The following is a 15,064-nucleotide window of genomic DNA, read 5'->3' on the forward strand; positions in this document are numbered from 1 at the left end:
CCAAAACAGAAGGAGAGATGGTGAAGCTGAAGAAATGCCATTCTAGAACACTACAAATATTCTGAGAGCTTTTAATCTGAACAATCTGAAGACTTGGCTGCAAACCTTCATACTTTTCCTTATATATACAATCATAAATTTTTTTTGAATTTAAAGATTATGCAAAAAAGAGAAATCAACTCAATTTTGAAACTGTCAGCTCCATAATAGACCCTTTCTCACCATCTGATATTATGTGAAAAGCAGTTATTAAAATCACATCAGAGTAAAATAAATCCATGAAATAATTTATATTAAAAATCATTCTGCGAATAGTCATCAGGATTTCCACCACAAAAATCCTTCTACTAAAATTAAATCTGATTCTGTATAATTTCTAAGTTTTTCTATTGCTGAATGATTTAAACAGAATTCCATGAAATTTTCATTTTCCCTTAAACAAATTGTTCTCTAAAACTCTTTTCTAAATAAATACTTGTTAGAGATAGTCTTCCATGCTAGTATATTAAAATAGTAAACAAACAAGTTAATAAGTTATTCACATATTACAAACAATGATGTAATATACCCTGAAATATACCCTAAGTTCTCTCTCTCTTCCTTTCCTTCCCCCACTCCTACACTGATTAAGTCTCAGAGTACATTTTGTACAGATCTGGGAAAACAACTAGGTTCACAAGTCCATAAATAGCAAGGACTCCAAATTTTATTCTGAGTCTTGAACTTTCTCTCATACAAATCTTTGCAAAAGTTTAAGTAACATTAATAATTAAGTGATTGCTAAAATGAGGGCTTCATAATGCCATTGCACTTATGTTTATAATACATATAATTGTAGTTGTCAATATATTCCCTAATATATTCATCTACACTTAGGGGAATAGGAACTTCAAAGAATTCCATGTACACGGGGGCTGGGGGGGGGGGTGATATGTCTTTATACCTCAGCATATTTCCTTTTCACAGTTTTTGATATTGCTATTTGGATATATTTCATGATACTGTACATTTTCTCCAAGCTGTATGAAGCCTCTTCCATATATTTCTACTTTTCCTTTATAGTCTAGATGGCTCTGACCACTACATAAAAAATATAAAACTTAGTCAACATGTACAAATGGAAAGAAATTTAGCATGTGTAAACTTGAAAAAGCACTTCCAAAACTTATTTCTCTAGCATTTTGAAAAGGGAGTTTTTTCCCTACCCAGATGGTTTATACTGTGTACTCTTCTATAAAAGTCATGATGCAATTAATGGCATATACAGCATACCCTACCCACATGGGGCCTTCCATATAATTCTGGGCCACAGGTTAAACCTTTATGAGGTAAGAAAACTGTGTAGACCAGAAGACAATATTATTAAGACACTGTAGCCATGTAAGATGTCTAATGGCATTTTCAAAAACCATCAAAACCATGATGCTTTTTTAGGGGGAATATCACATTTTCTTTTACCCTCAGCTTACCCGATGTTCTTCCTGCTGTTGCCTTAGAGTGTCATACTCAAGGGCTGGGGCAGGAAGCTGAGAGATGATTTTTTGTGTTTCTGTCAGCCATGGCCAAAGTTCTTCATATGTCTCCCAGAACTGGTTAACCAGGGACTGTGCCCGTTCTAGCTGCAGATACCTCTCAGAGTTTATCTGGCAGAGGGAATCATAGTTCTTCAATAACTTGTCCAGTTTTTTCTAGAAAATCAGATGATGAAATATGTTTAATTGTCAGGCAGACTAGTACCTGTATTCCAGACTACTTTGTCTAGCACTGTACACCTGGCATAGAGAAGGTACACAACAAATGTATATGAAATGAATAAATCAATAAAAGCTATTCTAAGTAATTGTTTCTGTGTACAAAAGTTCATTCTAAATTCAAGAAGGACTGCCAGTTTTTATGAATAAGATACTAGCTCTTCAAACAAGTAGAATTCTCCACTCATTCCTATAATGCCCTTGAGGCTAGAAAACAGGTTTCATATGATTGTACCAACATAGACAGTATTTTCTTGAAAAGCAAAAGACTTTCCTTTGCAAATGAAACTGTAAAAATTGCTAATCAACAAATTAATTACATATATTAGAATCAAAGTAGAATATTGTGCTACACACAGATTTTGTGTAGCAGTCACAGTGATCTTGACTATGGTATAAATTCACAGTAAAAACTCATAGCAGTTTAAGGTCTGGTACAGTGATGGCACCTGCTTCACTCTTCCTGCTAAGGGCTGCTTTAGCTATTCTGGGTCTCTTATTTTTCCAGATGAATTTCATAATTGCTTTTTCTATTTCTATGAGGAATGTCATTGGGATTTGGATCAGAATTGCAGTAAATCTGTATAGTGCTTTTGGTAGTATGGTCATTTTGATAATATTAATTCTGCCTATATAAGAGCAAGGTAGATCTTTCCATCTTCTAAGGTCTTCTTTGATTTCTTTCTTTAGGGTTCTGTAGTTTTCATTGTATAGCTATTTCACCTCTTTCATTAAATTGATTCCCAAGTATTTTATTTTATTTTTTTTTGAGGCTATTGTAAATGGGGTAGTTTTCCTTTCTGAGGATTTGTTACTGATATACACAAATGCCTTTGATTTATGGGTGTTGATATTATATCTTGCTACTTTGCTGAGTTCATTTACTAATTCTATAAGTTTTCTGGTGAACTTTTAAGGTCTTCTAGATATAGAATCATATCATCAGCAAATAGTGTTAATTTAAGTTCTTCTTTTCCTATGCATATCCCTTTAAATTCTTTCATCTGTCTAATTGTTCTAGCCAGTGTTTCAAGAACTATGTTAAGTAGAAGTGGTAAAAGAGGGCATCCCTGTCTTGTTCCAGTTTTTAGAGGGAATGTCTTCAATTTTTTTCCATTTAGAATGATGTTGGCCTGGGGCTTAGCGTGAATAGCCTTTACGATGTTGAGATATCTTCCTGTTATCGCTAATTAAAAAAAAAAAAAAAACAGCAATGGTATTGGCACCAAAACAGACTGGTAAATCAATGGCACAGAATAGAGGACACAGACTAACCCACAAAATTACAATTATCTTATATTAGACAAAGGAGCCAAAAACATAAATTGGAGAAAAATAGTCTCTTCAACAAATGGTGCCAGGAAAATTAGAAACCCATATGCAACAAAATGAAATTAAACCCTTCTAACCATGCATAAAACTCAACTCAAAGTGAGTTGACATATGTAATAACAATGGTTTATACTGATAATAATGATAAAAATACAGTTAACATCAATCGAAGCTTAATGTGTGCCAGTTAGCCAAGAACCCAAACTTTAAGAGCTTTTTTTACGTTTATTAAAAAAGATTGTCCTCTTGGTCATTCCCTGTAGGAATATTCCTTTCATTGTTATTCTGTAAGGTGAAAACATGCCTTATCTAAAACTAATGAGTTTGCTGTTTGAACAGCAGCTGTGGATAAAAGTCTTTTGTAGCCTTAAATCTCAACACATGCTGCCTATTTAAGAGTCTCAACACCAGTCACATAGAAAAGATTATACCTTCATTGACTGTTTCTCCTCTTCACTGGATGTGGTCATGATTTTATGTCCAGATTTAACAAGTTCATCAATAATATCCTTGTGTCTCAAAATCTCCATGGTGAATGTCTGTGATTTACCAAATAAAGATTTTAAAGAAAAAAGAAACAAAGTTTGTAACTAAAAAGAAAACAATTAGGCAAAGTAGTTGAAAATACCAAGTAACACTAGAGGGGTTTTGAAAAGCAAATCATGCAAGCTTATTTCCTAGACTTGGAGCACAGCAGCAAATAATTTACAAAGCAACTGGAAATGTATCTATTCACCTTTTGAACCTGCAGCTGAGCAGAGGTCTGGTCTTGCTCAAGCCTAATGTCACCCAGAGACATCAATTTCTTTTCTGTTTCAGTAATCCAGGATAACTCAGCATCAGCCGCTTGGTCAAACTAAACAAAAGATAAATCATAAGGTCAGCAAGTTCCTGTAACTGGTGCCAGAAAAATACCTATCTACATTTCTTTTAAATATCCTTATTACACAAGTGGAGACTCTGAGCTTATCTCTTCATGGCATCCTGAAATAATTCATGAGAATGACTGAGTCATAAAGAAAGGAGAACTTTCCATAGAGCAATTAAATATAAGCTCTTAAAATGTGTTGAAGTCATACACTGCATTAATGATTTTAGGACAGTGAGTCTCACTGCCTTCTTTCCTGGTGGACCCAATCGTTTACTCCTTAGGAGTATTATCCAAATGTAACAGCAACAGACGTAAAGGGCCAGATACCATCTTTAATTACTCTGTCACCTTGACTCACACTATACCAGGTAGCAATCTGCTGTAAAAACACATGATTCCTAAGTAAAAGAATGACATATTCCCATGTACTACTATACTATATCTGTGTGTAGGAATAAATGTGCAGATATATGTCTCAATGTATATACAGTGTACTACCAAATTTTTCTTGTATAATTTTTGAACATTTCATTTAATAATGGCAGGAAACATTTTTGAGAGAATTCTTAAATATTTTAATAAGAGATTTTATTTTCCTGATCCTACTAATGATTCATGGACATGGTAAAAATTCATAAAGTACAGAAAAATATACAAAAGAAAATTAAAACCTGAAGCTAATACTGTTGGTATTTCAGTGAATTTTCTTCCAGAAGAAAGACACGTAAAGGTCTAGGATAATATACCCCACTTTTTAAATTTATTATGAACAATTTCCCAAGTCATATTTTTCAATGTGATTTTAAAATAGCACCAATGTATTCTAGCATACTCAGACATTTTTATTCAGGCTCTCCATAGATTTTTTGCTATAAGTATACCTGTATGAATATCGTATGTATAAATCTTTTGGCATGTCTAATTAGGCTCTTGGTGTAGATTCCTAGAAGTGACTATCAAGTCAAAGAGCATTTTAATTAATTTCAATGCTTACATTAGATAAAACACAACACATTTCCAGACTAGGAAATTATCATTGACAATATAGTAGGCAAGTGACACCATGGGCACCAATGGTGAATGGTAATTAACAACAGCCTCAGAATTAGTGGGGAATGGATGCTGTACGTATTCAAGCCCAATTCTGCCAGAACTTCTGATTTCTGAAGAGAAGCTGGAAATCCAGATGGGGTGGGGGAATAACTAGGAGAAGGAAGAGGAAAGACTGGAAAAGAATTTGTACTTTTCAAACTATACAATACTATGTGGACTCAGGAGATGATGGAACAGCTGAACTTTTCCTAGTTCCTCATGATACGTACAGTGTCTGCGCATTACATAAAACACACACAGGGATTACACAGAGGGAGAGAGAAGAGGGCAGAAGAGCTGTGGACCCTGGACCCTGAGGAACACCATGGTGATGAATTTTCTGGGATTCCTTTGTGCTCACCTATCCAAGACTGGATACTAGAGAAACTAGCAACCTAGACACATCAATGTGCACAGACAAAGCCCCAAGACAAGCCTGATCTCTCTAGTGAAAGGACAAGGATAAGGGCAGCCTAGCAAGTCAGAAAACTTAGGTAGTTACCACTTTTTTCCAACCAAATACCATGGGGAAAAAATGTCGCCCTCAATTCTACTTATATCAAGAAAGCTGACCAAGGAGCCTAGATGCCCACCTTCATGAGGCTACAGCAAGGTTCCCAACATCTCTGCCAGGGTAATGTTAAAGAAGGCCAAGGAGAGAGGCAGAGACCACATGTAGATCCTGGGCTTCCAACCCCAAGCAAACAGCCATGAGTTGTGCCCGTTCTTGTCTCTGAAGTGCGTCAAGGCATGCCTAATGGAAAGAGGGGGTCCTTAACGTCACTCACTCTTGAACCACTGTGGCTAATAGGTATCAGTAGAGACCACATGGGGAGCTGCAACTCCCAAACCCACCCAGCAAAAACAATGGGGCATCCCCTGAGGTGTCTAGAGAGGCTAAGTGATGAACCTGGACATCTACCCTCACCTGGCCAGCTCTTATGCCAGAGTGGAATCCAAAAAAGTCCTTAAATCAGAAAGTTAATTTTTTTTGAGGCTACTGAAAATGGGGTAGTTTTCCTTGTTTCCCTTTCTGAGGATTTGTCACTGATATACAGAAATGCCTTTGATTTATGGGTGTTGATTTTATATCCTGCTACTTTGCTGAATTCATTTACTAGCTCTAGAAGTTTTCTGGTGGAACTTTTACGGTCTTCCATGTATAGAATCATATCATCAGCAAATAGTGCCGATTTGAGTTCTTCTTTTCCTATATGTATCCCTTTAATTTCATCTAATTGCTCTGGCCAGTGTTTCAAGAACTATGTTAAATAGAAGTGGTAAAAGAGGGCATCCCAGTTTTTAGAGGGAATGCCTTCAATATTTCTCCATTTAGAATGATGTTGGCTGTGGGCTGGGGATATGGCTCAAGTGGTAGCATGCTCGCCTGGCATGCGTGCGGCCCAGGTTCGATCCTCAGCACCACATACAAACAAAGATGTTGTGTCTGCCAAAAGCTAAAAAATAAATATTAAAAAACTCTCTTTCTCTCTCTCTCTTTAAAAAAAAAATGATGTTGGCCTGGGGCTTAGCATAGATAGCCCTTATGATGTTGAGATATGTTCCTGTTATCCCTAGTTTTTCTAATGTTTTGAACATAAAGGGGTGCTGTATTTTGTCAAATGCTTTTTCTGCATCTATTGAGATGATCATATGATTCTTATCTTTAAGTCTATTGATGTGATGAATTACATTTATTGGTTTCTGTACGTTGAACCACTCTTGAAGAGACACTTCTCAGAAGATGATGTATAATCAACAAATACATGAAAAAATATGCATCATCTCTAGCAATTATAGAAATGCAAATCAAAACCACTCTTAAAATTTCATCTCACTCCAGTCAGAATGGCAGCTATTAAGAATACAAACAATAATAAGTGCTGGTGAGGATGTGGGGAAAAAGGCATACTCATAAATTGCTGGTGGGACTGCAAATTGGTGCAGCCAATATGGAAAGCAGTATGGAGATTTCTTGGAAAGTTGGGAATGGAACCACCATTTGACCTAGCTATCCCTCTCCTCGTCTATACCCAAACGACTTAAAAACAGCATGTTACAGGGACACGGCCACATCAATGTTTATAGCAGCACAATTCACAATAGCTAAACTGTGGAACCAACCTAGATGCCCTTTAATAGATGGATTAAAAAAATGTGGCATATATACACAATGGAATATTACTCAGCAATAAAAGAGAATAAAATCATGCCATTTGCAGGTAAATGGATGGAGTTAGAGAATATAATGTTAAGTGAATTTAGCCAATCCCAAATAACCAAATGCCAAATGTTTTTTTTTTTTTTTTTTTTTTTTTGATATAAGGAGACTGATTCATAGTGGGATAGGGAGAGGGAGCATAGGAGGAATAGATGAACTCTAGATAGGGCAGAGTGGTGAAAGGGGAAGGGAGGGGGCATGGGGTTTTTAATGATGGTAAATGTGATGATCATTATTATCCAAAGTACGGGTATAAAGACACAAATTGGTGTGAATATATTGTATATACAACCAGAAATATGAAAACTGTGCTCTATATGTATAATAAAAATTGTAAATGCATTCCACTGTCACATATAAATAAGAAAAGAAAAAAATCAGAAAGTTAAGATCCAAGAAATAACTTCATATGAGAACCAGAAAGATATCAAATTGAATTAAAGAAAATAATCAAACAGATGCCAGGGGCTACAGTTGTAGCTCAGTGGTAGAGTACTTGCCAAGCATGTGTGTGAGGCACTGGGTTTGATCCTCAGCACCATATAAAAATAAATAAATAAATAAACAAACAAACAAATAAAGGTATTGTGTCCATCTTAAAAAAAAAAAAAAAAACAACAGATGCCAATATCTGGATGGCAGAGATGATAGAATTATCTGATAGAGATTTTAAGTCAGCCATGATAAAAATGCTTTTGACAACCATTTCTGGATGTTCATGGTTGAAATAAATGAAAAATCAGAAGCCCTCAGCCACAAAACAGAGCCTCCACAAAGAAATGACACCTAAAGAATAAATGGAAATTTTAGAACCAAGAAACATTGGAAAATAAAACCAATGAAGGGGGCATAGATTTTTATTTTTTTATTTTATTTTATTTTTTTAGAGAGAGAGAGAGAGAGAGAGAGAGAGAGAGAGAGAGAGAGAATTTTAATATTTATTTTTTAGTTCTCGGCGGACACAACATCTTCGTTTGTATGTGGTGCTGAGGATCGAACCCGGGCCGCACGCATGCCAGGCGAGTGCACTACCGCCTGAGCCATAACCCCAGCCCCTAGATTTTTAAATATTTGTCAAATTTCTAGGTAGATTTCCTTCATTATAAGGAAACCAAAAAACCTTCTGAAAAAAAAATCTCTTAATCTGGTTTATACTTTGTATGACATTGTTCATTTCCAAATTGAAGTACTCATTAGTAATTACAGATCAATGAGGAAACATAAGAAAAACACTTCATGGACTAATCCAGCAGCCTCAGGTGTGCATAGTCCCCATGGGAAAGAAATGAAAGAGTCTTCTAATATATTTTCTGTTTTCAAGGTACATACAATACAAATGCAGGCAGAGCCTGACTATGTGGTTCACTTAGAAGAGTCTAAGACTAAGAGAAACCATCTGGGCCTTTCCATCTCACTGTAAATGCTGCAAGAGATCTAAGTAAGATTTAACAGTCATGATGTATTTTTTTCTTCTATTGATCCCGGAAAAAATAAAGCGACACATCACTGAACCTTATCTGTTTGTGTTCAAGCTGTTAAAAATATGACATTTATAATACAGTAAGTCAAGTTGTTGTTAATATTAGTTTAACATGATGGCTTCCCTTTAAAAAAAAAAAAGTACCCAATGAAAAACAGTCTGATGATACCATCTAGGTTGCCAAAATGGAAAGCTGAAACTCAAACACTGTTTCTTTAATGAAGTCAAATATTTGCTTTACTGAAAGAAAACAAGGCTTCAAGCAGAAATTTCCCTTCTGCCTTTTGAGAAATCTAAAAAATTAAATTAGCAAATATTTATTGTTAAGCAACAAATGGATCAGCCACAGGGATATGACTCATTCCAAATGACTGGTGTGTATTTCTAATGGGCCAAAAAATGGTCTCATTTTTACATGTGAGTAACACAGAGAACAACTATATGATTACCAAATTTTAATAACTTTGTTTACTGCTTGTATAAGTAGCAAAAGATGACTTTAAATAAATTGTTGATAATCTTGGCACCTTTTTTGAAACTCCATAATTGCATTCTGGGCAATGTTTTAACATTTAGCATCATTTTTTTTTTTAACCTTAGCTATTATGTTGAATTCACATTTCAGAAATTTCCTAAAAGTTACTGCAAGCCACTTTTAAGAGACTCTCTTTATTCAAAAACAAAAACAAACAAACAAAAAAAAAACCCACTGAAACCACAGCATTCTACTGAACACATTGTTCTCAGTGTTTAACAATCAGTAGCTCCCTTTATCCTGACAACAAATACATAATGTGGGAACACCATTAACTTCATTTGCAGCCAAGAAAACTGAGGAAGAGAGACGTTAATTAATTTATCAAAGAGGACACAGATAGTAAATGTTGGACCTGAGGTTTTAACCAGGTGGCCTGAGCACAGGAACTGTACTTTACCTCCCAAGTTATACAGTCTGTGCTTATATATTATTTGAGCTTTGAATTCAAAATACTCTTGTGATTTCACCAAAAATGGTTCACAATAAGCAGTAAGTAATAAGTTTTGACTTAAACATTTCTCCAATTGCTAAAATTGTTCATACTTATTCAGAAAGTTTCTAATGAGTGGTAATAAAGGTCTTTAAGACACAGCAAAGAGAAGACCTTGAACCCAAGGGCATCCTCTCTCACTCCCTTCCTCTGGCTTGAGATCTTACCATTTTCCTTTGATTAGCGTTTCCTTCCACTTTACTTTTCATCATTCCTATTTTCACTCCCTGAACACCTGGAGGGTCTAAACAAATCTCATTTCCGTAGGGGATGTTTCCTTCCGGTTTTTTAAAAGAAATAAACAGGTGGTATTTTTCTCCAAGGCAGATTCCTAATGACAGGAGCTATACTACCAACCCAGAGGCCTCAGCACCAGTGTTATTACAGGGCCCACTTACAGAAGCTAAGCAATTAGAATTGCTGGAGCCCCTCGAATTCCCAAACCTAGTGAGACGCCACAGGTAGCAACTTCTGACAATTGTACTAGAGGCAAAGAACAATGAACTACTCTGAGTTTAAACAATTACAGTGGTCTTAATTTAGGAGATATCTAAGCAAAAGTGCCTTTACCAATTTCTACAGCGCTCATTTAGTTCAATATTAGTTCAATTTGCAATTAGAGAAAGAAAGCAATACAGAAAGGCTAGTTTGTGTGGGTTTAAAGTGCAAAAGCATGTATAGTTTCTAACTCAGAAAGTGGCAAGCACTGCTAAGAGAGAGGCAGTCTAGCTCAATATCACTATATGCTCTGCCCAGATTGTTTCCTAAAAGTAATGAATGGGCCCAATTATTTTAAACAAGAATAACCTCTTCAGAATACCAATGTCTGGAAACTTGGAGAATCAGATTTGGGGGATTTGTTGACCCGAGCATATATAATTCTCACTCATTTGCTCATAAGTGAGATGATAAGCTGAGGTCAGAAGAAGAAACACATAATGATAGATAATTTGTTTATACAACATAAGATGGTACCAAATATGTGGTTAACATTCAACTCTAAAAATATATTTTTCATCACTCCTTTTATATTTCATGAATATTTATCATTGGGTGAATCAGAAATTCAGTATCCAACTGTATTATGGTCCTTATTCTAAACATCTATTATTTTATACAAGTTTACACACTAATGTTAGTGGTAAATTTGCTACTTTCTAAATTTGAAAATCATGAATTTTGAGGGTTCCCTCCTAAGGGCAAAACTGAGTCACTGCCAAACTAGAGACAGGCAACTACTCTGCTCTTAACTCGCCTAGAAAGTGATGTTCCATGATCCTTAAATGTTGCCTTGTCAAGTTTTACTATCCTTATAGTTGGAAATATTTTCATTACAGGCTTCCATTTTGCTGAAAAAAAAATGGTACTTTCTTCATATTACTGAAGAAGTTAGAAAAGCCATGGATGACTTTTCAGGATTCTTCCTATCCATATGATTCATAAGGAGGCACTCTAGTGAAGAAGAGGAGATCTGGATTAAATTCTAGTTCCAACTCTGCTACTAATTAGCTGTAGGACCAGGAAAGTTGCCTCACCAGGTATTGTTCATACACATGTTCCTCTCAGGTTTAGACACCTTTAACCTTACTGGAGGGAGTTCATTGGGCAGATTTACAGGTATTCCAAAGAAATGCAGATATAAGCACACAAGTGTACAACCAGAAGGTGGTAATGGCATTATTTCTAGCTGTGACCTACTGGTAGTACAACTTTTAGTATTCCCAAGCACACACTCTATGGAAAGGAAAGGGTGGAAAGACATACAGTCCAAACTGTTCACACATTTTTTTAATGTGTTTTTTGTAGTGCTTCAGTAAAATCTCAAAAATTCCTGTAAAGAATAATTTTCTCAAGAAACAAAAACACATACACACAACAATCATTATTTTCCTGAAGGACATATGTTTTAGGTTCCTGAAGATTTACACTGACCTGGTTACTTTTTCTTTGTTAACTTTGGAAAGCATTTGCAAAACCTTGAATAAAATTAGGCTACTGCTAATGGTCTTGACAAATATCAGAGCATACTAACCAATACAAATCAGTACTAACTCAACTTCTGACCTTACCCTTATTACCATCTCATTTCACTAAAATGACCTATCCTAATTTCTCAAGAAAGTCTTATTCCACAGGGTACGGAGTATTTGTCTTAAATTTAGCAAAGTCTTCAGTGCCAGTTCTGAAATATTTAGATACATTTCAGTGGGGGAAAAATATCAGCATTTTAAAAAGTTAAATAAATTTCACAAACACTTATTTTCCTATAATAATGAGGCATACAAATTCCTCCAAACGTTTTTAAAAACAGAGTCGGGCAAACACATTCCTCAGGCATGAATGCCCTCCTTCACAAAAATTTCTTAGGGCTTTTGCTTTTGTTGTCTTCCAGCAGCTTTTGTGAGTTTAGATCACAGTACCAAAACAAGGAATGCAGCATTGTACTTCAGAACCATATAAATTACACTTTTATGGCAACAATTTACAGCAACAATTAATTTTCAATGCTCCCACAGAATCTGCGGGATTTGTGTTTCCTGCCTTTGACTTATTAGTATAAGCTTAGTCACATACCTTCCCAAGCTCCGCTCTCAAGTACCACACTAGCCCCCACATGGAAAATCTGCAACTAGTCTGATGACTTAATGTAAATAGTCACAGAATTTCAAATAAAAGTTAATCATGACACGTATTACAAACTTCTGTTTCCAGGGTCCCCCTCACTGCTATCATATTCTGGAGCTGTGGCTAAGGGCAGGGTATCTCTAAAACCATAGAATATAAACTCTGCATAAGCCGCAGACAGGTCAGAGGCTATAATTTCTTCCCCTTCAGTCATCTTTGGAAAAAAACTCCACATCACCAACAAAACTGTTACCTTTATAAAAATGCATTTTTTTTTGCCACAGTTGCATATAAATGAATAATTGGTATTAACTTGCATACAAACTCAGTATATTTACTCACAAAAAGATTAGACTGAGTGGAGGCATAAAATAAATATTAGCGATAAGCATATATGTAGGCAAAAAGCATTCTGTTTGGCAAGCAGGGCTGATCTTCCCAGTGTCTGGTGTGGAAAGGGTAAATCTGGGAAGCATTGGACAGATGGCCATTAACAATGTACAGATTAGCCTTGCCCTAGCACTCACATGGAGCCCAGTCAAATTCTATTCAAATCCACTCTTTCATTTTTGAAGTACAACAAATGAATGGAAACACTAGTAACAGACATCTTTGTTCAGGTAAAGGCTCTGGGAACAGCTGGAGAAAATTTATTGCTTAGACAACAAACCACTTGTCCCTACCTGCTGTGATCTCAGAATGGCAGCATCGATCTCCTCCACCTTCTGGGTGATGGTGTCACTCACCAACCGGTAGCGTTCATTGTCCTCAGCCACCATTTTCTCCAGTCCTTCCCTTGCCCTCCATGGTAGCAATTCCAGCAAAGCACTGCTCACTTCATTAACAGAATCCAGTAAGGTTTTGTTGTTCTTGGCTTCCTTTTTCAGTTCCTAAAAACATACAAATATATGGGTATAAGTGTGAAAAGGTTTTTCTTTCCCTTAACTATTTTTGGGGTGACAGTCCTCTGTTGGCCACTGAGTCTATGCTTTGGCCCCCTTAGTTTTAGTTGAGTGAAACAAAGCTTTGTTATTTAAAGCTACTTTACAAAGAATAAAAAAAGCTTCGGAGAGAAGTTCAAAGAAAAATTCACTTATCAATGAGGCAACATTGAGTCTTTGAAATTTAATATAAATATTTAAAATCTAGAAAACAAAACCAAGCCAATTAACATGTATTATTCTTTGCTTTCTGGAAACCTCTAAGTAATCAGGTAACAGAAAAAGTAAAAATAATGAGTTTAATGCAAGTCAGAATTAAGTGACCTTCAAAATGAGGACATACAGGTATTAAATCACTCCACTTGAGTCATTATAGTCTCAGTGAGCCTGACCTCACTGACTCCCTTTTGCCCATATGTAATCATACATCAGGGGTGAGATAAAAGAGGCTGCTATCTCTGAAAAGAAGAATGGCCAGCAAAGCAGTGTACTACTATGTGCTATAAACAGAAAACCCGCCCCATGCTACACATCTATCTTATAGAAATGTTGTTATTCTAACCAAATGACATGTCTCTGAAATAGTGATCATTTCCCTCCCCGCTCCCGCCCCGTCTTCATCATTCTGTCTCTTCTGTAATAAACTATACTCCCAAATGTAAGTCTCTTGGAGTAAATTATAATATGCTGTTTTCATCTCTAGGTTCCTAAAAGTTTAAAGGGTTGATCTGCTGCCAATGTCTGCTGGGTCCCCGCCTACCAAGGCATCCTTCAGCATGTTAGAAATGACACAAGGCAAATATAATTTCATTGCTGTGTGAATAAGACTCCCTGAAAGAGGACAAGCAGATCCGATATGTATAAACCAGGGCATACTTTTTGTCTCACTTGTGCTTGGCTTGCTGCTTCTCCTTTCAGATCCTGAGTCTCATATGAAAGTAATTCCACCTCCACTTTGTCCAGCCAGGTACACAGCTCTTCGTGCGTGCAGTGCAGCTGCCCTGAAAGCTGCAACGCCTGCTCCACAGTCTTGGCTACGTCGGTGCTCATCGTGGTAATGTCTTTGTACTTTTCTTTAAGGGCTTCCAATTTGTCTTGAATTATTAAAACTTCATCACCTAAAATTCCAAAGATGTTATTTTTTATGAAAAGGAAAAAGAAAGGTATGTGTAGGGGGTTGGGTTTCTTTGGATATCATTGTATAATGATGAAATTTTCTTGGGAAAAAAGAAGATATTTTTATAAAGATGAGCGGACCCAAGAGAGCCCTTAATGAGGTTTTCATCTTTCCCAAGATTGCTGGCAACTCTGATCAGCTGAAAAATACAAAAGCAAAAATGGGAAAGGAATATAGTGCCTTTAGTTATGTGGAATTCAGCACCTTTGCATCCATATTATAATACTTTTAGTAATCAAAGCATGAGGATGCAAAATGCCTTGGTTTAGCTCATTAAGTTCACAGACTTCATGACTTTGAAAGCTGGGTTATTTTAGGCAGGATACTTAACTTCTCTGTGTCCTTCCTTATCATTACTCACTGGCACCATTCTAGTGGACACTCACCTGCCTCTATCTCCTGTTCACACACACAGAAATTGTGTCCTAGGTTTCAGACTTCTAATTCAAGTATCTAGATATGATATTTCTTCAACTTTTAATGAATGGTAATTGCTCCCTGTACACGCATGCTGCTGAACTGGATACAGGCACTGGGAAACCTTCC

At 36.2% G+C, this 15,064-nt stretch overlaps 1 protein-coding gene across 12 annotated transcripts in view; it reads right to left on the bottom strand.

Annotated features, from left to right (window-relative positions):
• Window positions 1–15,064, bottom strand: part of DST (dystonin) — a 435,613-nt gene that overhangs the window by 50,474 nt on the left and 370,075 nt on the right. For all 12 annotated transcript variants that reach the window (XM_081294333.1, XM_081294339.1, XM_081294338.1 and 9 more), the window contains 5 exons: window positions 14,218–14,459; window positions 13,084–13,290; window positions 3,820–3,939; window positions 3,515–3,622; window positions 1,470–1,688 (listed from right to left, as the gene is read on the bottom strand). In XM_081294333.1, coding sequence (XP_081150459.1) covers window positions 1,470–1,688; window positions 3,515–3,622; window positions 3,820–3,939; window positions 13,084–13,290; window positions 14,218–14,459 — 896 coding nt within the window. The remainder of the gene's footprint in view (window positions 1–1,469; window positions 1,689–3,514; window positions 3,623–3,819; window positions 3,940–13,083; window positions 13,291–14,217; window positions 14,460–15,064) is intronic.

Source organism: Spermophilus citellus, assembly GCF_964194105.1.
Source record: "Spermophilus citellus genome assembly, chromosome: 5".
NCBI lineage: Eukaryota > Metazoa > Chordata > Mammalia > Rodentia > Sciuridae > Spermophilus > Spermophilus citellus.